The sequence below is a fragment of the Notothenia coriiceps genome, unplaced genomic scaffold (genome assembly GCF_000735185.1).
Source record: "Notothenia coriiceps isolate Sejong01 unplaced genomic scaffold, NC01 NC01_scaffold00031440, whole genome shotgun sequence".
NCBI lineage: Eukaryota > Metazoa > Chordata > Actinopteri > Perciformes > Nototheniidae > Notothenia > Notothenia coriiceps.
The window spans coordinates 22,334-47,554 of NW_011364141.1; the positions used below are offsets into that span (position 1 = coordinate 22,334).

At 38.9% G+C, this 25,221-nt stretch overlaps 1 protein-coding gene across 1 annotated transcript; it reads left to right on the plus strand.

Annotated features, from left to right (window-relative positions):
• Nucleotides 1-50: 50 nt before the first annotated feature.
• LOC104959944 (ephrin type-B receptor 1-like) lies at nt 51-25,031 on the plus strand (the record flags this gene model as incomplete). The annotated part of the gene is made up of 8 exons (XM_010787850.1): nt 51-350; nt 821-1,039; nt 1,146-1,326; nt 8,120-8,275; nt 12,280-12,542; nt 15,226-15,301; nt 16,589-16,713; nt 24,858-25,031. Coding segments are annotated over 8 exons (1,494 nt in total), but the record flags the coding sequence as incomplete, so codon positions are not given.
• Between the last annotated feature and the right edge of the window lie 190 nt (nt 25,032-25,221).

Consider the following 25,221-nt stretch of genomic DNA (forward strand, 5'->3'; position numbering starts at 1 on the left):
ACACACACACACACACACACACACACACACACACACACACACACACACACACACCCCAGTGGGAGGAGGTGAGCGGCTATGATGAGAACCTCAACACCATCAGGACGTACCAGGTGTGCAACGTGTTTGAGCCGAGCCAGAACAACTGGCTTCTCACGACTTACATCGACCGGCGGGCGGCGCAGCGCATCTATGTGGAGATCCGCTTCACCGTCCGCGACTGCGCCTCCATCCCCAGCGTCCTGGGCTCCTGCAAGGAGACCTTCAACCTGTACTACCTGGAGACTGAGAGGGCCGTGTCAGAGGGCATCAAAGGGGTGGAGTACTGGGCCAATGCCCCTTTCCTTAAGGTATTGAAAAGTGTGAAGACTCTGGCTTTGGAAGTATTTGCCACACTAAAAATGTGCCTTTCAAAATAACATTTCAATGATACTCATTATGCACAATGTTCAATCCAGAAGAAAACACTTAATCATTCCCAAATTGATTAAGAATCGACAAGGTTAATTGATCAAAGTCTAGAAAGATCTAACTGCCTGTGTTTGTGTTTTTCCCAGTGCTGTAAAACTCCTAGCAGCCTTCTCTGGGGCTATTGTCAAGGTTCACTACATAAATAAAGAGCAAATCATTACTAAACTCTAAGCAAAATGAGGTTATTCTGTATTATACAGAAAATACCAAACATTACTTATCTAAATATTTCAAATATAATTGTATCTAAAGTAATAAAAAAAGATCAGGGACAGTAAAACCTTTTTTTAACTCCCCTTGCTTTCTTCTGGCTTTGCTAACCTTCCCTCTCTCTGTATGTCAATGTAAGGTGGACACCATCGCAGCAGATGAGAGTTTCTCCCAGGTTGATTTTGGGGGAAGACTAATGAAGGTGAACACAGAAGTTAGGAGTTTCGGACCGTTGTCCAAAGGCAAAGGTTTCCACTTGGCCTTCCAGGACCTTGGAGCCTGCATGTCCCTCCTGGCTGTCAGAGTGTTTTACAAGAAATGTCCCAGCGTGGTTCAGAACTTCGCTTTTTTCCCAGAGGTATGGACCAGAAACTGAAAACTGTGTGCTATTATTATCAGAATGTGGTGTAGCTGCTGGTGTATACAGAAATTCAAGTAGACATTTCTTATGATTTTCTAAACAGACACTGACTGGAGCAGAGTCCACCTCATTAGTCATTGCTAGAGGAAGTTGTATTCCCAACGCTGAGGAAGTCGACGTGCCCATAAAGCTCTACTGTAATGGAGATGGGGAGTGGATGGTGCCCATCGGCAGCTGCAGCTGCAAGGCGGGGTTTGAACCGGACAATGGCAACGTTTGCAGAGGTAAATCTGTGCATGAATGCTATGTATGCTAAATTATTTATATTTGTATTTCTTCAAACCTGTTCTGATGACCTTGTCGCACTTGCGTTTCATATTGTAGTAAAGGCTAACTATTTATTTATTTACCGGTAGTCGTTTATTTGGCAGGGACAATGCACAGTAATGAACACTTAAAACATTCAAATGTATCAAGCGTAACAGTGCCAGATTTAGCTTTGTATGCCAGAATCAATCAAAAAAACTCACCTGTTTCAAATATTACATATTATATTACATGAAAAATACCTTTTTGAAAAAATTGTGTATATATATACTCTTTGTTTTCCAGTCACTATGACAAATGTGCCATAATTACATCCTGGCTTGGTTTACCAGCTGAACTACACTCTGAATAAAATAGGATATATAGTATCATGCATGTCAGTCCTAGCTGTTTAGACACATGCATTTATACGTTTTTTTATTTTTTTGCCCAACGGTACGCAATGTTCTAAATGTTCATATTAGTGGGAACAGACTCGGGTGAACATGGCACATAAATAGTCTGTTACCTCCTTTTTATATCTGCCCTCCTTCCCCATTTCCTCTGCAAGACTACTCATCATTTATTATCCTGCCTGGAGAGTTTTGTGTGTGTGTGTGTGTGTGTGTGTGTGTGTGTGTGTGTGTGTGTGTGTGTGTGTGTGTGTGTGTGTGTGTGTGTGTGTGTGTGTGTGTGTGTGTGTGGAGATACATGTGTGTGTGTGGATACATGTGTGTGTGATGTATGTACATGTGGTGAAATGATAAGTGAATACATTCCATCCCATGTTAATTAGTTTAGGGTGTTCAAGGCAGATTAGGCTGCCGCAAATTATTCCTGAACTGCCAGAGAGCATCGAGGAGATGGAGGGGCATCAGGAAGGTAGGAAGGAATAAAGGAAGGAAGGGAGGAAAATAAAGTAAAGCAGGAGAGCCCTCAGGAGAGTTCGTCTAGCAAGAAAGTAAAAAAAAAAGGACAAACCAAGGACAGAAAGTAAAAAAACTGAGAGATACAAGTTATAAAGATGGAAGCGACTGATGAATATAATTATTTCTCCAGTGAAACACAATAAATGTTAGATTTGCCTTTGGTGTCAGTGTCAATTTTCACAGCAATACTTTTTCTTCATGGAATATTTTAGTTGGTAAAAGCTAAGCCAGACACAATTCATGGTGAGACAGTGATTAAGACTGACAATATTACAGTGATGATGACTGCACTGCGGAAAGAATGACTGTGAAATGTGGAAGTATAAAGTCTTACGACTCCTTTGGTCTGAAAGATACTGAGCTTATTATTGTTGCCCTTGAAAAACAAAACTCTTAATTACATATTGCAACACCTTTTATCACAATAAAGATTTTCATATCATGTGATAAATTGATTATTTATGCCAATATAAATGAAAAGAAAGTGTTGTTTTTTACCAGTCCCTCTGTACCTACTGTACTTTGAGAAGTGCGCTGCTTGAACACTGCCATATGATTGTTTAGAAACAGCATTATTTCTGTGTTGGAGCTGGGTTTTGTCTTCAAGCAATGTATCTTAAAACATATATTAATATTTGAATGTAGAGTTAAAATGTCATTAACAACAAAATGTTCATTGCGGTTAGTGTTTCGATAAGGTTTAAATTGCTCAGCTGTACTAAAAAGTCTAACTGGACGGACTGATTTGTCGTGAATTGACAGTTTCTGTAGGCATGTACGTACACCTTCCACATGAGTTTTTTTTCAAGACTTTTGTTCTTAAACTGTGATTTAAGATGTTGCAGGCCAGAGCCTCTGTCAACTGTCTTCACAGAGCTGGCATCTTTTTGGTGTGCACTTCTGCCCATTAGTTGATAACAACTTGGCAGGAAACTGGACTCAGTATTAGAACAGATGGTTGTGTTTTGCATATTTGTGTGTGTGCATGTGTGTGTGTTAGGCCACAAAGATTGTATTTATTTTGCACCAAACCAGCATATTTACCATCCGGCAAAACTGGCCCAACATCAAAGCACTCAAAGTGTGTTTGCTTCTGTGCGTGTGTGTAGGGGGGGGTAAAATGTTCAAATAGACCCTTACTTCAAATGCACCACACTACAAATGTCAGCACTACCATTGAATACACTCAAAGTACTCCTGCTGTGGCGCTGACACGGCTCTTAGAGTTTTTTGGTTGCTGTGTGACTCCACACAGCTGGCATTAAACAGAGAAACGGAGGGAATAATCTTTTCTGCCCTCTGAGGTGCATCAGTTCATCCTCAAAAAGCATTTTCATTTTCGCCTTTCTCTCGACCCAAAATGAGCTATTAATATCCAACTGAATCACAGCAAATACATTTGTACAACCTCTGGCTCTGCAAAAAGGAAGCCAATGAGGAAGTGCCTTAAACTTGTATTCTCTTAAAATTCAGACTTAAAGGTAGGCAGATTTTCTCCGGTCGTGTATTTTCAAATTCTAGCGATCTCGAGCCGGTTCCTCAAACTTACATACCCTACCTTTAACTTAAATTATTTATGTATACATAAATAATTTAAGTTAAGTCTGACTTTTATAGAAGTCTATGAGAAAATGACCCGACTACCCTATGAAAAGCAAAGATTTCCTAAAGTTTATGATTTTCGCCTCACAATTTTAGCCCTTTCAATACGGTTCTCAGTTCATGAAAGTTCAGTGTAACATTTTGTTGGCCTAATAATGTCTTGTTCAGTGCTCAGTTGAACTTTGCTCCTCCTTGTTGAATTACTTCTGGTTCCAAAAAAACACAAGATGCTGACGACTTAAACCAAAACCATAGTCAATAAACCAATTCTGATCATTGGTGTGCGTTTGAATTCAGTGACACAAAACAAATGCTACTCTGTGTTTGTGTCAAGATATGGAGAGAGCGGGAGAGAGAACTTGAGAGACTTGTTGCCATGGTGACACGTTCCACGTGTATGAGCAAGGTTGTTGAATAAATACCCTTGACAAGCCAGATGTCTGTCTGCCTATTCAATATACACACACACACACACACACACACACACACACACACACACACACACACACACACACACACACACACACACACACACACACACACACACACACACACACACGGCACGTAATTGATTGATGACTTCAAATAATGTCTCAATATACAGAAACTAACATACATGTAAAGTAACATGGACATATAGAGCAAAAGGAGAATTTACATTTCTGATAAAAATGGAGACTGAGGTATACATATACAAACTAGCTGAGTATTAGAATATTGGAGAAGGAATAATGTATAAACTGTTTCCAGTAATATACATTCTTTGCAACAGGTTTAAAGGGTGCTTTAAACCTGCTTTCCGGAGAGGAGTACTGGTCATCCATTATTACACATGTCGCATTTGGTGTTGCCTTTCCAGACTCTAAACTGGGATGATGCATAGTCATGGTCGGCGTCTTAACACCTTAAGCTACTGTACAGGTTGGCCCAACTGCTTTTTACTCATAGAACCAGAAATAAATAATTGAATTGGCTAACAAACGATTGGCAAAAAACTGACCAATCATCAGTTGTGAGGGCGAACTTGAGTTAGCAAACAGTTGTTTTTGCAGATCATTTATTTGGAGTCCTTGTTCTGGCCACTAAGAGTTGAAGTTCAATATTGACTCTTATTATTCTGTTTTTGGTCTGATGTTATTGTATATTAATTGTAGCTGCTTTGTCTGTTGTTTTTAGAATGTATGCTTTCTCTGTCTGTCTTTACGCAGCCAATCACCTGCTGAACTAGTCAGCCTCAAATCTAAACTAAATGTGCTCTCATTCTATGCATCTAGGTATGTAAGTCTCTGAGAATCGGGGGATGGATAAACTTAGGATACATATTATTTATAATTAAGAAGAACTGTCAAATCACAGTAAATTAAGAAGTGAGATAATGTTTTAACCTCTACTTTTTCGACAACATGAACACAGCCTGGCCTCCAAAGGTTCTCAGTCAATCAGAGTTTATAAGGTCAACACAAGGCAACAAGTATAGACGGTCGGGTCGGCTCAGCTCTTGCAGGAAATTCCTGGTTGAAAAAATAATAATCATCTAAATTTGTTCAATCCAACATTAAAGCAACTGCAAGCATCTGCACTCTACTGAGAGCAGATCTGTAGTTCTCAAAGTGAGGAAGTTGTTGCACCATGCTATCATTTGGGGCCAGCGATGTGTAAAGATGTTAATTTAATACAAGCTTGATCAAGTCCCGCTGTATGAGATGAAGTGTACTTCATACCTGAGATCCGAGTAGTTTCTTCAAGCTCTGTGGTACGTGCACAATGTAATCTGCAGTAAAACACAGAGGCAACGAAAAGCATCCTCCACCGTAGATCATGCTAGAAAAAATGCATCAGCAAAAACCAAGAAATAACTATAACATTTCAGGAGAGTGAACACAATAGAGCAATACTGCAGAAATAGTGATACTGAGAGGGAGAAATAAAAACAGCAGTTTCATTCTCCTCCGATTAATTTATTTTGTCTTTTTTCTTGAGTGTTTCCCCCATGTTTTCTCTTTGAACACAATCTGCCCAACCCTTAAAACCTTTAGCGTTTGATTAAGTGAGACGGAGGCTCTTAACTGGCTAGCACTTTGTCTCATTTACTTATTTCACTCAATCCATGCTATGATTTGGACTCCAGTCTAAATGGACTTAGCAGTAGCCTGCTTCTGCAACCCCTCCTCTGCCTTCCGCATAAATCTGTGTAACACGTTTGGCATTTTGGTCTTAAAGCATCTCAAGCATCACAGAGATAAAACAAACTTGCATTACAGCAGAGGAAAGGAAAACAAAGTGCTAAAGATTAATCAAAGCTGGAAGAAAGTACCGGTAACCTCATTTGGTTTTCACTCAGGTTTTTGGCAGAGCTTTCTGTTCTGTCTAATTTCTTTTGTGACACCTCTGTGTTTCTCATTAGGCTTTCTTGTTTTACTTTTTAGTCCTAATTCTAAATGTTTTGCTGTAACCAAAAAGGCACTTATGAAATGAAATATGTGAATTGAAAGCAAGTGTCATCCTAGAATACAAATTATGAAACTAGACGATTCAAACTAGATTAAATACTCTGGGGTTTTTCCGCTGTCAGTCATGCAGTCAGCAGTAGTACTGTAGAAGTGCTGCTGTGCTTATGTTGTTTTTGCACAATTTGGAGCTTTGAAGAGTTCAATCAATAACCTGCTTTGAAATGTTTAGTGAGTAACAGGAGCTTGTTTCAAAATGCCTGAAACAGGTTACATAATTGTAATGACTCTACACTAAAAACAGGCCTATAACTGATTAGATTAACAGTTGCCTAGCTGTCCTTGAGTTTTAATTAGATCCAGCATTCTGAGAGCTTTGTTCATTATTTGTAAACTATGCTAACCATTTGGCTAGGACTCGCTCGAAAAAGCAGGTTTTCTGATCTCAAGAGACCCTCCTAGCGAAATGAAGGTTAAATTAATATTCCCAGCAAACATCCAGTTTCAAAAACATCTTTGAGGTAACAGAGAACTGACTGTCATTGATCAGCAGCACTATGTGCTTTATTTTGTTCAAAGAGCAGATATGATATATATAAATTGCAGATTTAATACAAAAACAGCAGTCATGATTCTGGTCTGTGACATTTTATCCATGGCAGATTTAGCTTTATTGCTTTGAAAAGGCTTGCGAAAAATAAAAAAAGCAAACGCACTGACTGCAGACTAGCGGGAGAAAGGGAATGATGCATATATTGGTGGCATCCCAGAATGTGTTTTTTTTGGTGATGTGAATGGGCAGTTTTGAAGCTGTCCAGTAGTGATGACGATGTTTATTTTACTGTTTTCCGTGCTGTTATTTTTGTTTAAATGTTTCCTGAAGATCACCCCTGAATGAACAGGGAAAAATGCTAAACACACAGTTAGAACTTACTGGTTAAAAACCTTGGAAACTCGAGGTTATTTTGTAACAGATGGGTATTAAATGCACAAGATCCAGTGGAAGTAACCACAAAGCTGAGAGGAGTGTAATTGCTTTAGAAATGGGCTCTTTTCTTCCTCAAATTCAAGGCTGCAGAGGGACACATAACAAGACCACTGGCATTAAATGGACTAAAAGGGAGGGCCTTCACGCAGCCTTAACACTGTGGATGTGAGACAGCCGTTACCTTAAATTCAGTCAGTGACACACTGACTCAGACCTCCATTATTTGGCTCCTCTTACCCAAGTGGACTGCACAGCAAATGATGAAAGCCCAGGTTCATATAAAAGCTGAATAACAAGCATGTACTGTATAATCAGAACAAGCCGTTCCCAGATGAATAAAAGTACTGGGAACATGATCTTTAACAATTGAGATGTGTTTTATGTCACGAAGAATAACTCGGGCAGAAACAACTGTGACCCAGATAAACGAACCCGAGAAATGAAACTATAATCTACACCATGGATAATCAGTGTGTCACTGTAGACATACACAAGATGTTTATCTTGGTTGAACAGGATGATGTTCTGCTATTCTCAGAAAATCCCCTTCTGTGAATTGTCAACCTTACACTACCGGTAATAACTCCACCGGGGACAAGTCTTTGGAAAACAAAGTCTGCCGAATGCCTTACAATCAGGACAAACAAAAGGCGCACAAACAGAGCTTACATGATGCATTGATTCATGTTCAGGAGGCTGAGATTTCATCTTTTTTAAATGTGGTTTTTTTCCTCTCTCTCTCTCTCTCTCTCTCTCTCTCTCTGTCTCTGTCTGTCTCTCTCTCTTTCTGTCTCTCTCTCTTCAGCATGCCCTCAGGGCACCTTTAAGTCGTTCCAGGGGGCAGGATTATGTCAGCAATGTCCACTCAACAGTCGCTCCACCATCGAGGCTGCCACCCTCTGTGGATGCCGCAACGGATATTACCGTGGAGACATGGACAAAGCAGAGGACGTGTGCACAAGTGAGTCTCTTTCTGTCAAACTAACTCAAAAAACCAAAAATATATTCTCAGTAAATCACTTAGAAATGTGAGTGTAATTATGCTTTGGGACAATCTTGTACTGAAGTAACCACCAGCTGACATATTAAAACACATCAGTGGTTGACATCACTGACAGTCCAATTTCTCTTCATTAAATTAAAGGACAATATATTCTTTGATTTATCATTCCAGCCATCATTTCATGCACCTCATTCAGATGCGAGTGTGCCGCAATGTTCCCTTGGTCTTTTGGGGATTTAGGGAACAGTAAGTAATAACTCTGCCACACTCCTCAGGCTTTCCATTGAAGTGAATATGTGTTTAGTGTGTTGGAGAGGCTGTATTGCTATGCGAGGCAAGGCACAGAATTTGAAAAACACAGCCTCTCAGTTCCACTGAGAGATGTTGTAAGTAGGTTGAGACATGAATCATTTTGGACTGTCTCTGAAGCTAGTCTCAAACTGTGAAACTGTGTGTGTATAAGTCTGTGTACACTGTGTGTGCTTGTGCAAGTCCTGGTGACCTGGATACAACTTGATGTTTTTCAAAGCAAAAAAAAACTCTGGTTCATTCATGGGCAGTTCATTATTTTACTTTCTTACATTCATGAATGAATTAGCAACATTTTGCCTGAAGAATATATAAAAGGTAACCCAAAAACAGTCTTTGCTCCAATTTACAAAAGGATTGCTGAACCTCATCAAATATGACAAAAAAGCAGTGAGTTACTGCACCTGCAAACGGTGAAATGCACCCCTGCCTGCGCTGTCAAGCAAATAGAGTCTCAGTGCTCCTGTGCTGTTTGCACATATTAAAGTAATATGCATACATTTGATGAAAATATGCCCCTTTTCATGCAAATGAGCCACATTGCAAAAACACTCAAATTCTCTCTGTCACATTTGAATTTCCTCTCATGAAGATTAGAGGAGTTCCTCACTGCATGTGGTCTGAAAATGTTTTTCTCTCTGCTTTTGTTCTGCCTACTGGGTTCTTGGTGCAAACGGTAACATTTATTATTTGCCACATGAACAAATGCAAAAAAAGACAAATTGACGCAGCTGATGGGAGAGTGATATAACAGGGTGTCCGCGGGGTCTTAAAAAGTATTAAAAGTTGATAAATCAATTTAGCCAAAATTAAGGCTATTAAAAAGTATTAAACGGCATTTAGTAATTAGTAAAAAAAAAACAAAGTAATTGGTTCTGAACGTGAGTTTTATCAAAAAAAGATAAACAACTGAAGGAATCAGAGACATGTGGTCTCATATTAGGGGGACATTGTGACTGTTTGGGAAAAAAAAAACAAAGACAATTAAATTCATATACTATAGAGATCAGTATTGAAAGTCCCCATCATCGTTATATAATATTCCGCAGTCCTTGGGTTGGTTGAATTTTTGCGTGAATTTTATGGCGAAGTCCATAGGGACTGGGCAACTGGAAGGTCACCAGCTCAAGTCCCGGCAAGACCAAGTGCTACCGAGGTGTCCCTGAGCAAGGCACCGTTCCCTACACTGCTCCCCGGGCGCCGTTCATAATGGCAGCCCACTGCTGCTAACACTAGGATGGGTCAAATGCAGAGAAACCATTTCATTACATGGCTGCAGCTTTTGTAATGACAATAAAAGTGCAAACAAAATAAAATGACAAACTGTACTAGAGGCATATCGAGAACAACATTTTCCAGCAACAGTGGTCCAGTTGCTTCAGTTTGATTTAAATATTCCTCTCTTAACGAGAAAGTCAAATGCAGAGGGATAGAAGCCATAGAGGTATAATCATCGTTGTTGTAAAATAGTGGTCGTGAAAACATCAATAGAGGCAATAAACAGGGTGAACTATCACCCACACATTTCAGATCTTACACTAAAAACTTGTTCTCATTGCATGTGTCACAACTGATCATTTATTGCAGATGGGACATCGGAAAGGATTTTTCCACAGTGGTTATGGAACACTTTATGGGTTTAACCTTGTCTGACAACAGAGAAAGCACATGAAAAGCCTCACCTTAAACAAGCTGCAGCATTCTCAAATTGATGCTGACAGGAGAAGAACATCTACTTTGCCAGAGAAAAGGTGTTATGTGTCAACCTACTTAGCCTACGCAGCTTTGTAGATTACCTTGATAATTTTAATTCAAGGGTAAACACACATTGAGTCACAAGGTTTCCTTTCTAACACAAATACTATGAAACATGTGGGTTTTAACTGCATGACTGGAGGAGCATCAGTTCAATTTTATTTAGTAAGAACTCAATCATATATAAATTCGGATAGGTGATATGAAAGTGCAATGTGCAGATAGTAACCTCACAGATCATCATTTCCAGGTACAGAAGAGGTGTGTGTGAGTACTGCATCTGTGTGTGGGTTTTTTTAAAGTGTATTTTGGGTACAGTTCAGATTGAAACTGTGAAAGCCACTCACAGCACAGTGAGGACGTGCAGTAAAGTGGTGGACTGCAGTACAGATAATTCCTCGCAGCATTTCAAATTGACAGTTAAAATGTGATAAGGCCTTTTTTATAGTAATGCTATTCAGATCAAGTGAGTATTTGTGGTGATTATTGTATGAATGCAGTTAGTGGGCGGGTCCTCTCTCTGCAGGCTTGTTAATTATGCTACTGATTTTTTCAACTTGCTACTCTGTTAGCACTGTGATTCTGCAGTGTGGGTCTATTACATACACACATTCATTATATATTTATTCCACAGGCCATCTCAGACGTTTCTCATGAAACTGATATGTAACATATGCCAAGGCTGAATATGGCCTTCATTTCTTGTTCCCACACGTCGTGCGTTTGTGTCTGTGTGGGTCTTTGTGATGTGCACGAACAGTAGAGGAGAATTGAACCCGCTAGGTTTAACCTTGTGAAACTCTGTCTGTGTGTTTAAGACTCGCTGTAACACCCTGAAAGCCAGAGTTTCTGCTCAGATCAAAGAGATGAGCTGACAGAAAGGAGAGACTGAAGCTGAGTGACTGAATGAATAGTGACACAATAAAAGATTCTCTGGCTGGCGGTGAGCTGTTAGGTCACCTTCTGACTGAGAGAGACAGGGTTGGATAAGTTCTCCACATTTGTAGCAGCAGTACTGCAGTGTCAGTGAAGTAAAGTTATCATCCTCATATTCTCTGTTCAGTGAACACAAGAATCCTGGTTAACTTCTTGAAGGAGCACTCACTTAAAGCTAAAATGTGATTATTCACTTTGATGCCAGTATTGTGCTTCACTGTCCGTACTTAAATTAATGTTGAATATAATGCTGGCAAAATCGGGTGAAGAGAAAGATCACAAGAGAGGATGGGAGATGTACTTTTCTGTTGTCACAAGAGTTGTAAGTGTTGTGTTCAGATGTTAGATGTGCCTTTTTCATTTGTATTAAATTATAGTTTATGAGATGGCGACCTATGTACTGGGGCTTGGTACAAATGCTGAGGTTCGTTTTTTTGCGTGTCTCCCCCTTTCAACACTGCAACTTCAATAAAGGCACTGGTTGCCCAAAACAATGAATCCAGCATTTTCCTTAATTCATTTTTTTTAATGTTTCTATAACATTTTAGAAAATGTGCATCACAAAAGAAACAATAACAGGACAGTCATACTCCAGCATATGAATGCATAAATGTCCTGTCCTATCAGATATCTCCTTTACTGTCAGTGTGTCCTTTGTTACTGTAATAATACATCAACTAAAACGTTTCCAAAAATGGCTCACACCAAACAAGCATTGATTCTCTGCTTTCACAACAGCTTGCTTTGCTATAAAATACCAGACATCCTGTGATAATAAAAAAAACATCCATATTTCAGACATAAGTAGACGCTGCCTAATGAAAATTCAAATTATTTTCTCAAGTGCTCACCATAATGAAGTTTGATTGCATCCAGGTGTGGAACAGTTAATCTGGCAGATTCTGAAACACGTGCTTCACGTGTGTTTTTTCAATTCCTAACGCCCAATCATCTGTCTCTAGGTGTTCCTTCGGCTCCTCGTAACGTGGTCTCAGTCGTCAACCAGACATCAGTGATGGTGGAGTGGCACCCACCGCGGGATATCGGGCACCGTGAAGACCTTTCGTATAACGTCCTGTGCCGCCGATGCCATAGCAACGAGCGCCGAGCGTGTCAGCCGTGTGACGACAGCGTGGCATTTATTCCGGGCAAGCAAGGGTTAAAGGAAACGATGGTGGAGATCAGCAAGCTGCGGGCCCACACATCATACACCTTCGAAATTCAGGTTGGTCCTTTGCGCAGAGAGAAGGGCTTTTTTGAGGCTCGAATGGAAATCTTTATTTGGAGTACCACAAGCTTTAGGCTTTAAATGTGTTGAAAGTTAACGTGCCTTTTCTGTGGTTTCACAACAGTTGCAATGGACACCAATGGCTCTCATGAATCACAAGAACCTTTGAAAAAATGTATCAAAAATCATTAAGAAAACATTTCAAAAATCACCCTGCTTCTCTTTTGTCGATCTTGACAATATTGATTTCTAATTACACAATTCTTCACAATACTATTCAATACTTCATAGCTCTAAAACTCAAGGTTGCAATTTAATTTCTGTAACTGTTGTAAATAAAGGATATTCAAGCTGCAAAACAAATACCAAGCCTGCAGAACAGACGAAGAGTATATCAGTGGATAGTTCCTTAAATAGTTCACACTACTAGTTACACAATGTTGAAGACATTCATGTTTATAAAGTTGATCACTGGTCAAAATATGAAGATGCTTCTCTAAAAATTCATTATACTTTTAATGAAAACTATACAAAAATTATACTTTTTAAACTAGTGTGTTGTGAACTCATGTTTTAATATGCATATTGCTGCCAGATATTCCCCGTGGTGTTCAAGGATACTGAGGCTGCAAAGATGATTGCTGACATGGAGGCTTTAATGCACAATTTCAAGTAATATCATGTCTCCCCCCCCCCCTACAATTGATCGCCTTTAACATCAAGGCTGGGTGTTTCAATCAAGGTCTACTGCTTTGTAATTGTGAAGGTAAGGAAGTATGTTGCTTAAATTCTCCAATTCAGACCTGTAAAATCTAGTCTTATGACATATAGTTAATGATTTTTGTATTCAGTAGTGTGGCCCAATTGGTGAGTTGATTGATTAAGAAAGTATGGGACGTATACATCTATACTGATGTATGAACGAATGTCTAAAACACTGTCCTGATTGTGAAAGTATCGATTATAATATGATGTGTTTCCTGAAGGCAGTCACACGGAAGTGAATATCCATTGAGACATCCATCCGTTTCTTCCAAATGGCTACATCAAAAAAGTTATTCTACATTGATGCAATAACTATCTGTTTAAAATACTGGTGGTGCAATGTAGACACATTTGGCAAACTGATATATTTTAATCCTTTTTAGATGTAAAAGGAAAGATAAAACATAAAATGTGAAATTATAAAGAAACAACACAACATTATAGAATTAGAGCTTGGTGTAAGCCATTAAGCTATCATTACCCATTGCCACGCCTTGGTTTAATGATTTGCTGTAACTAAAGACATTGTTCCGACTGTCAAAATGATTTACTGAGCTCACGACAAACAACATGTGGCAGATAATTAGGTGGTCTTTAAACACACTCGGAACCATTTAATTGTGCCTTTGTGTTGGTGAGATGAGAAAGACACTGAGACAGTTTTATGAAAACATTTACAGCCTTTCTACACTGAAGTAAAATAAGTTCCACCAAAAGCAGGAAATATATATAATATGTCTTGCTTGTTCAAGTGTGTAAGCTAAGCAGCCTAACAGGGTTATCGTATTCATAAATAATGGCTGGATATTACAATGTTCATTATTATTCTCCTAAAACACAAAACCTCTATAGTAAAATAAAATAATAATGCTGATGTTTTCCATGTCTCCTACATGTTCACTGGAGAAGTTAATGATATCTTGTATTTAACATTAATTGACAAGGTTTTCTTTTAAGATGTGTCAGCGGGAAACATTAAAGCAGTTAATTTTAACATCAGTTCATGAGTTTTCAACCAATTGAGGATTGTACAGCTTTTGGGGCCACTTAACCTTCACAAATAGAAAACAAATCAAACTGTGTAATCCTTAAAGCCCCCGCATAAGGGTGAAATTCACCCCTAATTGTGTAGCAAGCAAATGGCGCCTAGATGTTCCTGTGCTAACATATTTTCCTTAAAATTGCCCTTTTGTATTCAAACGAGCCTCGTTAAAAAAACTAAGCTAGAGCCCAAAGAATTACAGTGAAATGAATAGCGTCTTTAGAGCGTTGATAGTAACTGAAGCGCTTTTAGACTATAAAGTAAATCATGCCTGGACTTTGCAGTGTTTAGAGCAGCAGGGATTGTAGCCGGACTCAATGTCATTTTATTTTGGAATGCAGTGACAGTTGTCTAAAGAAGTGTTGTAAAAATAAAATGAACACAACTCTTCTACGTGACATTTCTGAGAATACATGAAAAGAAGAAAAAGAGACACAAAAGCCAGAAAGGAATTATTTCCTCCATCTCCCTGATAGAAAATTGCAATTGCACTCAGTAAAGCGTTTTGGGCATGTAGGCTATAATGTCGTTAGCGCAATATCTTTTGAGAATAGGACAGTGAGACAGAGAAGATAGCACTGGCAAAGGATTCACACTTTATCGTGCTGTCAGTGACCACAATACATTCTTTGTGAAATTGCCCCTAAGCTGTTAGATCAGACAGTAAAATGTGTTGCTGCTGAGAAATGAGAAACCTCTTTTTGTGTATCTCCACCTAAAATCAAGGAACTATTGATTTAGGGATTACTTGGGAGTGTAAAATGTGCTACTGTTGTAAATGTTGTGAGATGAAAAAAAGTCCTAGCTACAGTTACTATGGGGGTTAATGTCTTTAAGATTGATAATCTGACCATTACACTTTTTACCCTACAGGCAGTCAACGGAGTATCCAACAAAAGCCCTTATCCCGCCCAACAACTGTCAATCAACATTACAACCAATCAGGCGGGTGAGTGCGTAAAACTGTGTGCAAACATCTGTGTTTGTGTGTGTAAGCATACCCTGGGGCACAGAGGATTATGCGAGGGGTGGCTAGGGGGATAAAGGAAATTGAGCTGCAGCTTTTTTTATTCATAAAACATGTTATAAGCTTGTCATCTCTCTCTCTCTTTCTCTGTCGCCTCTTCTCTGTCTTTCCTGCATATTCACAGCCTTCATCCTGTTTTCCTCTTTCCCTCTGCCCCTCGCTCTCTGTTCTCTTTTTCCTGCCTGTATCCCCTCTCCCTGCCCTCCCTTCTCTATCCCCCCCCTCCCTCTGTCTCTGACACTGTAATTCTCAGAGACTATAAAGTGAGCTGAGTTACAGCTCAATCAATACTTTATAGAGACAGACACAAGTGATATTTCCACTGCTACCAAATTTAGATTTAATAGCTGCTTTGCTCCGATGGAAAACACATCATTTACCTCATCTACAGCAACCCAGGCTCATTCCAAACCGAAACATGATCCATTGTCACCTGCTGCTTTCTGAACGCATTTGTAACTGCTGCCGGATGCAGAACTCTCTTATCCCTGAAATCTTTTAGAACTCGACAAAAACTGATTTATTTTCCGGTTTATTGCACCAGGGGGTTTAAATTATGCAACGTGTTTGAGTGTATTTCATGGGACCTGAGGACATGGAACTCACTCCACATACAGCGAAACCTATAAAATATACATTTTGACAAAGTTAAAATGAGTCTTTTTAAAGTGACAGCTCACTCAAATTATGACTACAGAGGAAGTACTCCATTTTTGAGGAATCACAGCATTTACTGAGTTTTTTGGCAGCCTATGATCCCCTAATGACTTTGGGAGATGTATACATTCTCAATATAGCAAACATCAATTTGATACTTTTACCTGGTGTAGTATCAATCCTCGCGTCTTCCTCTCTTCAGTGTAGCCTCTCAAGTGAAGTACTGTACAAATGTGATGAAAAACAACTCGTAAAAAGATCCAGGAGGCAAAACCATGAAAATATATTATAGCCAAGAGCTTCTGGTTCTTAAAATTATGAGTGAAAATGCATTGCAGACATAACTCATGCTTCCCCATCAGTGACAAGTGCAGTAATTTGTTTTAACGAGGCTGGATGCGTAAACATTTTTCTCGTCAGGGTGTATATAACCCTTGGCAATATCTCATTACATTACACACTATATTTCCATATTTATGGGGTTAAAGCATGTAAGCGAATAGTTTAACTGCCTAATTGATTGTGTGTGCTTGTGTGTGTGTTTTTTAACAGCTCCCTCTGTAGTTCCCATAATGCACCAAGTGAGTTCAACTAGTCGCAGTTTCTCGTTGTCATGGCCACCGCCCGAGCAGCCCAACGGAATTATCCTCGACTACGAGATACTATACTTTGACAAGGTAGAGTGGGATGATAAATGTTTGTGTGTGTTTGTCTGTGCTTCTGTGCTGTTATGGTCACAGACAGTAATCCATTAGTCGATAAAAACAGGAGAATCAATATCAACTACATCGGAGTCATCTATTATCAGGAGAAGCAGCAACAGTCTCACTGCTTCATACAGAACTTTAATAATAAGGGAAAATAATACTGCATGCTTGATCCTTTACAATATGTCTGCCCATGTTCAGGAATATGGACGAAAAGTCGCAACAGTTCATTAGGTCTGTACTAATACAGTATATGGGTAAACTAACCAATCAAAGGATCACTAGACATTAGGTCAGATGAATAAAACATCCTAAGAAGCATACACGTTGTCATCCAAGTAATCGGACAAAGAAAATTATTGTACTTAATAAAAAATAAAAAATTGCAACCTGCACACATTGAATAGCAATAACCAGGAAACAGTTAGCTTAGTTTAGTTTAGCTTAGCATGACGATTGGATACAAGTGGACAACTAGATGGGGTCAGTGCATGGTTAAAAATCTTCTAAGCTGCTCATCCAAATGTTACACACTATTATTTGTTTATAGGTTTTTCATTGGCAAATACATATTGGGGCACATTACCATCCAGTAAAACCACAAGGTTCAAGGTTCTTTATTTTGTCATACGAACATAGCTACAGTGTAGTTATGCCGATGAAAATCTTAGGTCACAGGCTTCTCCAACAGTGCAACACAATAACACAGATACACAGAAAAATATAGTGCAAGTAGTGTGTGTGTGTGTGTGTGTGTGTGTGTGTGTGTGGTGAAATAGTGCAATAAGAGTCTATAAATAATTACCAAGTAGCAGATGAATGTTATGGATGTTGTTTCAACAGTTCAGGTGTTTAGCAGTCTTATTGCCTGTGGTATGAAACTGTCTCTGAATCTAGTTGTTTTAGTCCGGATGCTGCTAACATGTTGTTGTAAAAACATTGTTGACAGTTACTTAGTTTTTCAAGATATAATTGGTTAATCAGTGAGCTTCAGAAGTTCTGGTAAGCAGATGTTTTTACCTCTCGACAGAGCCAGTTAAGCCAGTCTTTATGCTAAGATAAGCTAACTGCTTTCAGGCTCCACTTTCATAATGAACAAACCTGTACAGGAGTGGTAACAATGATCTCAGGTAATTCTTAGCAAAATAAGCAAATGGGTATTTTCAAAATGTCAATTCCTTTACAAAATAAATAAAGCATTTAATACATGTTTAATAAAATATTGTCAAACACAAATAGAGGATAACAAAAAGATCTATAAAACAACCCCAGACCCTCCAAGAGTTAAATAAATAGAAATAAATAAATACGCCCAATGAGATCAAAGTAACAGTATTCAACATTTTATTAAAGCATTTTTTTCATTGATAAAATAACCATAATATGTGTGGAATAATACAGCTATGCAAAGGCATGCAAGGATAATTGTAGGTTTTACCTGATAGCACAACTGGAGTTGACCTAATTTAAATAACACAGTGTGTGGGAGTTATTCCCTCTTGTGTTGCTGAATCAGGTTATCATAATGTGTGAGATATGTATTCATCTACTTATCCAAATAACGGAAATGATTACATTAATACAGCATTGTCCACTGTAAGACCTTAGTGGTGCAAACAAAGAAATGTGACACAATGACAGATGTGGTGTGTGTGGCTTATTGGTTGTTACATGTATCCATTTAAAACAATGTCTCTCAAAGTAATAATACAAATCACTCAATAATGTCTAATTATTGTAATATTCCACTTGGCATTATATAAGAAGATGGATGTGGTGAATGCTCCTCATTGATATGACGTGAGGATTATTAAAAGATGGTGGACGGCAGACACCTGTCAACATGCTTGGATTTATAATTGCTGTTATTGAGGTATTTTTCTCTCCCACTCGCACTTTATGTCAATGAAAGTGTTGGGTTCATGCTTTATCTTTTATACAATGTCATTTCCTAATAAGTCTCCATTGATCTTAGAGTCACAAATTCATATCTCTTGGGTCCTGTCGTAAACTGACAGGGATTCACGGTGACGGAGTGCCTCTCTTTGTTCCAGCACACATCAATTGTTGTACTGTTGTAGAAAAAAAGAGCATCTATTCATTAATAAGTGGCCACAGTGAGGTCCTGTCAAACCTAAGCCTACATCACTTCAACTAAATTATGAAAGAAAGGTTTATTGATTTATTTTATCTTACAAAGCTGTGAATCTTTCTTCCATGAACCGCTGATTTAGTTCAAGGGGCCATGGTTTCATAAGCTGTATGACGCTAAATGGAATCTAATTATGGTCTGTTGGCTCTGGGAGATCCAATTAATACCTTTTTTTTTTTTTTTGGTCTTTTTAAATTGGTCAAGCAACTCATGTTGTATGTCTACTGTCTAGTACCGTCAACATATCACTATTATATTTCTAAAAGGAAAAAATATTCAGACAATAATGGACAGTCAAAGTCGACTTTATTGTCAGACAGAGAGATCGAAATACCGTTTCCCACAATCCCAAATACAAAATACAAATATATATAAAAATATGTATATATACCTACAGTATATATATATACACAATCAGACACATTTATACATATGCACACATTAAGACATACATAAAACCACAACAATCAATATATACAAAATAACAGTGATATAGAAAAACATAAATTAGACCAAAAACACAATGTTACCCTGACTGTTGTCATGTCCTGAATATGTATGTTCATTCTCTCATGATATCATGTTAAAGCTTGGATGCAGTTTTTCATCATAGGCTCAATTGTCACACATAATCCAATATCCATTGGGAGGAATGTAGTGTTTGTGGACTGCAGCCACTCATATTGCTGCATTGTTTGTTGAGTGAAATGATTTTCTACATTCATCTCCTGAGCTCACTGTTGATCTGACCTTGGTGTCTCGATCTTTGCCAAACGACATCACAGACTGCCTTTTATTTCAAACCTTCCTTTATGAAACCTTCTTTGCCATTGCCAATGATCAAAAGATGAACTCACAGACATATAATGTGCTTATTGAGAAGTGCCTTAATGTCCTTAAACCAAACTCTTGAGAACTTGGCTACATGCTTTGCACTTTGACCACTTTGATAAGAATCAAAGGGAAACGTCTCAAGACTTCAAGAGGAACTTCTTGCAGCACCTCAAGCCGGCTGAGATATGATCTTTCAGCGTGTTCTGGTTCTACCCTAGGGTCTCCCACTGTGCCAGTTTTGATCTGCCCAGAAATCCTTCAAGATGATGCACCCAGGAATCATCCTTATCAGATGCCCAAACCACCTCAACCGGCTCCTTTTTATGCAAAGAAGCAGCCGATCTCCCTCCAGATGTTTTACCCTATTTCATTGGCTTGTTTTCACTGTTTTGCAAAAGGGATCAGAGAGTGAATATGATGGTAAAATGTCACCTCACTTCTTGCTGTGTCTGTCAATATCTTGAGAGCACTGTAAGCTCGTTTTGTAGCTGAATCACTTGAAGACGAGGGGAAAGAAGCACCAATTTACTCGCTATTGTGGATGCTCCTGAAATCAAATGTCCTACTCCTCTGCTGCGTAAAAAAGACTGTCCGACTGTAACCCTCCAGCTGCCCTGTAGTGGACATTGTCCTTACTAGTGTGTACCAGCAGATTAAAGGTACAAAACACTTCACTGCCAGAGTCCAATTATCAAACTATCCGGCACAAAGAATGTCAATTCCAGGTCACCAATAAATGCCTCAGATTCAGGGGTGAAACGTGAAGGAGCTGATTGCTTTCTCCTCAAAGACTGCTGCTCCGGGACATAAAAAGTACTCCATTGAGGGGACAAACCGGGACTGCATATCTTGTCTTCTTTGTAATTGAGTCAGTGGAAAGCAATGTTTTTGGAGCTTGAAAGTTAAATTAAAAGCGTATCTATCACCCGAAGCTGAGCAAATCTTTTCAGAAGCAGAGCCAACGGCTGCAAAAAGAGATAGACTTTCACTGCAAACAGATTAAAAACAAAGTGCAAAGCACCTACAAGTGTTTGTGTGAGATACTGTACACCAGAAAGAACAACATGCCGCCTCATCCACTGCCCACATTTGATTTCCTGCCATTTATCTCCTTTTTTTTTTTAAAGAGAAGAAAATAGTTTTGAGCATTTTTTTTGGGATACCACTGCTAGTCTCTGCCTTTATTTCTAATGACAGTGAGTTAGTGCCTCCATAACTCGATAAAATACTGAGATAACATCATAACTACAAACTGTAAAGGCTCAAGAGTATTCGCAGCTGGCTTTCTTTTATCTATTGTTCCGGTTAAAACCCTCCAAAGAGTCCAATTGTTTTGCAGCACACCATATGGATATCTTGTCACTGTGTGGCAAAGGGGAAGCGGAAGTGTTTTTAGTTTTATTATTGTTGTTTCTTCTCTTGGTTCATTGCGGGCTAAGTCTAATATCTTTAATCCTGTAACTAAATACAGCACTGACACAACTGTTCATTAATATTCATTCTTATTCTAATGTTAATTATTATACTCTTTTGCATTTATGTTTTTTTTTATGCTTCAAATGAAATAATAATAAATTGTATTTCTATAGAACTTTTCATAGACTCAAAGTCACTTTACAATAAGAGGAGGGTTAATAGCATAAACATTGATGCATGCTGGTATATGCATAAAGTACGAATATAATATTTTTGGTATTATATTCAAAAACATTTTATTCGTATCTTACTCACACATTTTGAAATGCTACTAAAATAGTCAACTCAGATTCACTGTCAAAGGTTTTGTATAATGAAAGCTGAGTTGCATCTTTCCTCATTCCTCTTTTTATTCATGAAATAGGATTCACAAATATATTTAGCTGTGAAATGCATGAATGCCATTATCAAAACGTGTTTTTATGTTCATGGGAAAACACTGCAGATTCAACTCTGCAGAGCTCTTGAACTGTAGTTCAAATATAAAGTGTTGACTGTCAACAGCACATAAACAACAGCACTCAACTTAAACTTAAACGACTTAAATGTGTTCCGTCTCGTAATGTAATGTGAATCCTACCAAGAGACAACTCTTTTTTTTTGTATGTACAGTATGAAGGTGATGGATCAGAAAATGCTTATATGAAACACGTAGCTTAAAAAAAACCTTATTTAAACAAGAAATGTATGTATATGGGAGAGAGGCTCTCTAAATGTGAGACTATCCACAATATTATAGGAAATCACCTGGAAAGCTCATGCTGTGAACTATTTAAGAAGTACTTGGTGACCGGGGAATAATGTGACAGAAAAAAGAAAACCTTAACAATACAAATACATCTCAAGAGGCTGGGGGGGGGGTTATAAGCAAAGTTCCAGGAAAGGATGGAGAAAAGCAGAGGGAGAGAGTTGAGCATCATGCAGCTCGGAGAGCAATTATAGTGAGTTAGAGTTAGAGTAGAGGACAGAGTGTGAGGAGCTGCACTCGCTGAGACATGCTCTGTCGCTGCAGTCTGACTGTCACTGATAAAAACTTTCTTTGTCGAAATCAGGGCAACGGCTTTACTCTAAGTCGGCCTTATATAGTGCTGCCTGTGCTTTAACATTATTTAACATGGAAGCCAATTATGACCAAGAATCAAAAGCTGGCCATTATGAGTTATTTCATTGTTTCTCCTTTTCATTATTCTTCCTTGATATACATCATAAGAAGGGAGGAATACTACATGTTTCACTGAAGACAAGCCAACCAAATGAAGCGACTAATTTTAGCTCAAATGAAGAAGTCCTCTGGGAGCGGTTTGATAAGCCTGGAGAGAGGACAGGTTTTTCTTACCAGACAGCTGAACTGTACCGCCATTTCTCCACCTTCCTTCCCTCCCCTCCCTCCCCTCATAGTGACTCTTTAGATAATGAGGTTTTAATGTTGTAAATTTGATATGGCACAGGGAGGCAGGATTTTCCCTCAATACTTATCTCTGGCTTCCAGACCTTCCCAGATGGGTTGCCCCCTGACCTTCTCACCGTGGCAAGCATAGAGCCCCCCTCCGCCCCACTGCACACACACACCTTCAAATCCAAGCCCCACCACAACACACTACCCCCATTTTCTCCAGGTATAACTCTATTCTTTTCTCCCAGCTCATTCTGTAGCTGTCCATGTGTTGTGTCCTAATTTGGACAGAAGACTCTGGACAGTTTTTCTACAGTATTTAAAAAGTTTAGCAATTCAGAATCAGAAACAGGTTTATTACCAGGTAGGTTGACACGTACGAGGAATTTGAATTGGTGTCGTGATGCATACATAAAAGTAAAATAATAAAAACACAGATAGAGAACTATTTTAAGAACACTATAATAACATTAAAAAATAAGAAGAAATATAGTAAAATAAAGCAGTATTTACATTGAAATGGAATGGAATAAAATATGTGCAGATAAAGGATTAAATATAAAGATAAAATAAGATTATAGCCTATTGATGTTAGATGCAGTACACCAAAGTACTTTGTGTAAACAGGAATCACACTAGTACATCACATAAAACATCTTATTTCTTTAAAGTGCCAATAAAGATAGGGGTTCAAGAAGATCAAGGGGGGTGTAATTAAGATTTACAATGATAACATTAATAACATTAATAAAAAGACACTCATGATTAACCCATTTGTATTCATGTGCATGCCCTCCTTTGATAACCCCCTTTGTCCACCCGTACACTTCCTTCCCTCCTGAACTGTTCTCCTCATCATCGTCCTCATCTCTGTTCCTCTCCTCCTCGCTCTGCTGTCCACCCCTCCACCTCCTTCAACCTCACAGCATGGATCCCTCCCCCGTCCTTTCAAGCCTTCCCCACACCATATCTGTCGTTCCCTCTGGACCTTTTCGATATTGCCACAGTAAAAACCCTTCTTATCTGAAAGAAATGGGGGAGAGGAAGCATAGAAGGACAGCGTAGAAAGATAGAGGTAAAAGGTTGTAGCTTAGCCTGATTCACCTCAGGAGCAGCAAGAGGCCCAGATGCTCCGGTAGACCTTTCTCTGTGGACAAAAACTAATTAACTGCATTATCACTCAGTTATTTGAAGGAGATGGATGAAAGAACTGGTCAAAGAACATTCTTTTAGAAAATATGGGGAAGGTTCATCTGGACAAAATGACTGAAAGAAAACCTTTTTTTTTATACTGGTGTCTTGCATTTCAAACAGTTTAGGTTGTATGTGCCGGGGCTTTGAATTATGCCCTTTTGTCTTTTCCTCTGTCACCACTCTGGCTAAATGGAGTAAATGGAATTTTGTTTGTGGTGCACAAAACTCTGAACAAAGTAAAAAGTAATGGCAATGTGTCTTCCCAGAAACAATGACCCAGTAACTCTGTAGAACTTACTATCACCAGTTTTCATAGGGACAATTTATTCAGAACACACTACTTCCAATCCCATCTGTTTACATCTAACACTATGGATTTTCTAGAGTACATTTTGTTGGTCTGCTCAATTTGCTGTTGAGCTTTTATTTAATTACACTTGGAGACATGGCTTGGTACTACTTCCCTATAAAGAGCCAATAACAGCAGGTGAAAAAGTACTCTCGCTATTTTCATTAAGTGGTTTTACTTGTCACCTTACTGCTGTGGTACAGGAGTATACTCCTGGCTGTGTCATTACACCATGTCTGTTGTGTGTGTGGTTACAAACTTCTGATCATACCCATCAATGATGCTCGCCTGGACGTGGTGGAGAGTTGAAACTATAAAGCAGCAAGGACACAAAAAGCTTTTCAATCTTGTGTAGAGAATAAGAGTAAAAGTTTCCATTGATTTTCTTTCAGTAGAAAGTAGTTCCAATAAAACACATTCATTCTAAGGGAATGTGGATAACTCTTGGACAATGCTTCTGGAAAAAATATTTGAGAAAAACAAAATTTGATTCACCTCCATTATCTTTCCATCTCAATTTGGACCAACATTTTTTACTGTTAGTTTATCACACTGAGAATGGCTGGTATACATAGAAATACATTTCTTTAGTATTTGTAATGGAGGTGTATCAAATTTTGTTTTTATTTCTTGGAACTGGATCTGTGACTGTAGAAGTGTTATTGGCTGCCGTCTCGCTGTGAAACATATTCATCTCCTTCAATGCTTCCTTCCAGTCCCTGTCCTCATCGCTGAACAGTTCAATGGTCCAGAGCAAGATTCCCAATGTGGTTCTGGAGGGTCTGAGGCCAGGGACCGGATACGTGGTCCAGGTGAGGGCCCGCACTGTGGCTGGATATGGTGCCTACAGCAAGGATATGCTCTTCCAAACGCTCACCGACGGTAAGTGGGTGGGTTGCTGGACTGTGTGTGTGTCACTGGGGGTTTTGTGGCGGAGAGAAAACAGAGAGGAGCACTGAAAGGGGGATGTGAGACATTTAGCAAGAGCAGTATCTCCCTGTGAAGTAATCACATTGTGTGTGTGTGTGTGTGTGTGTGTGTGTGTGTGTGTGTGTGTGTGTGTGTGTGTGGGTGGGGGTG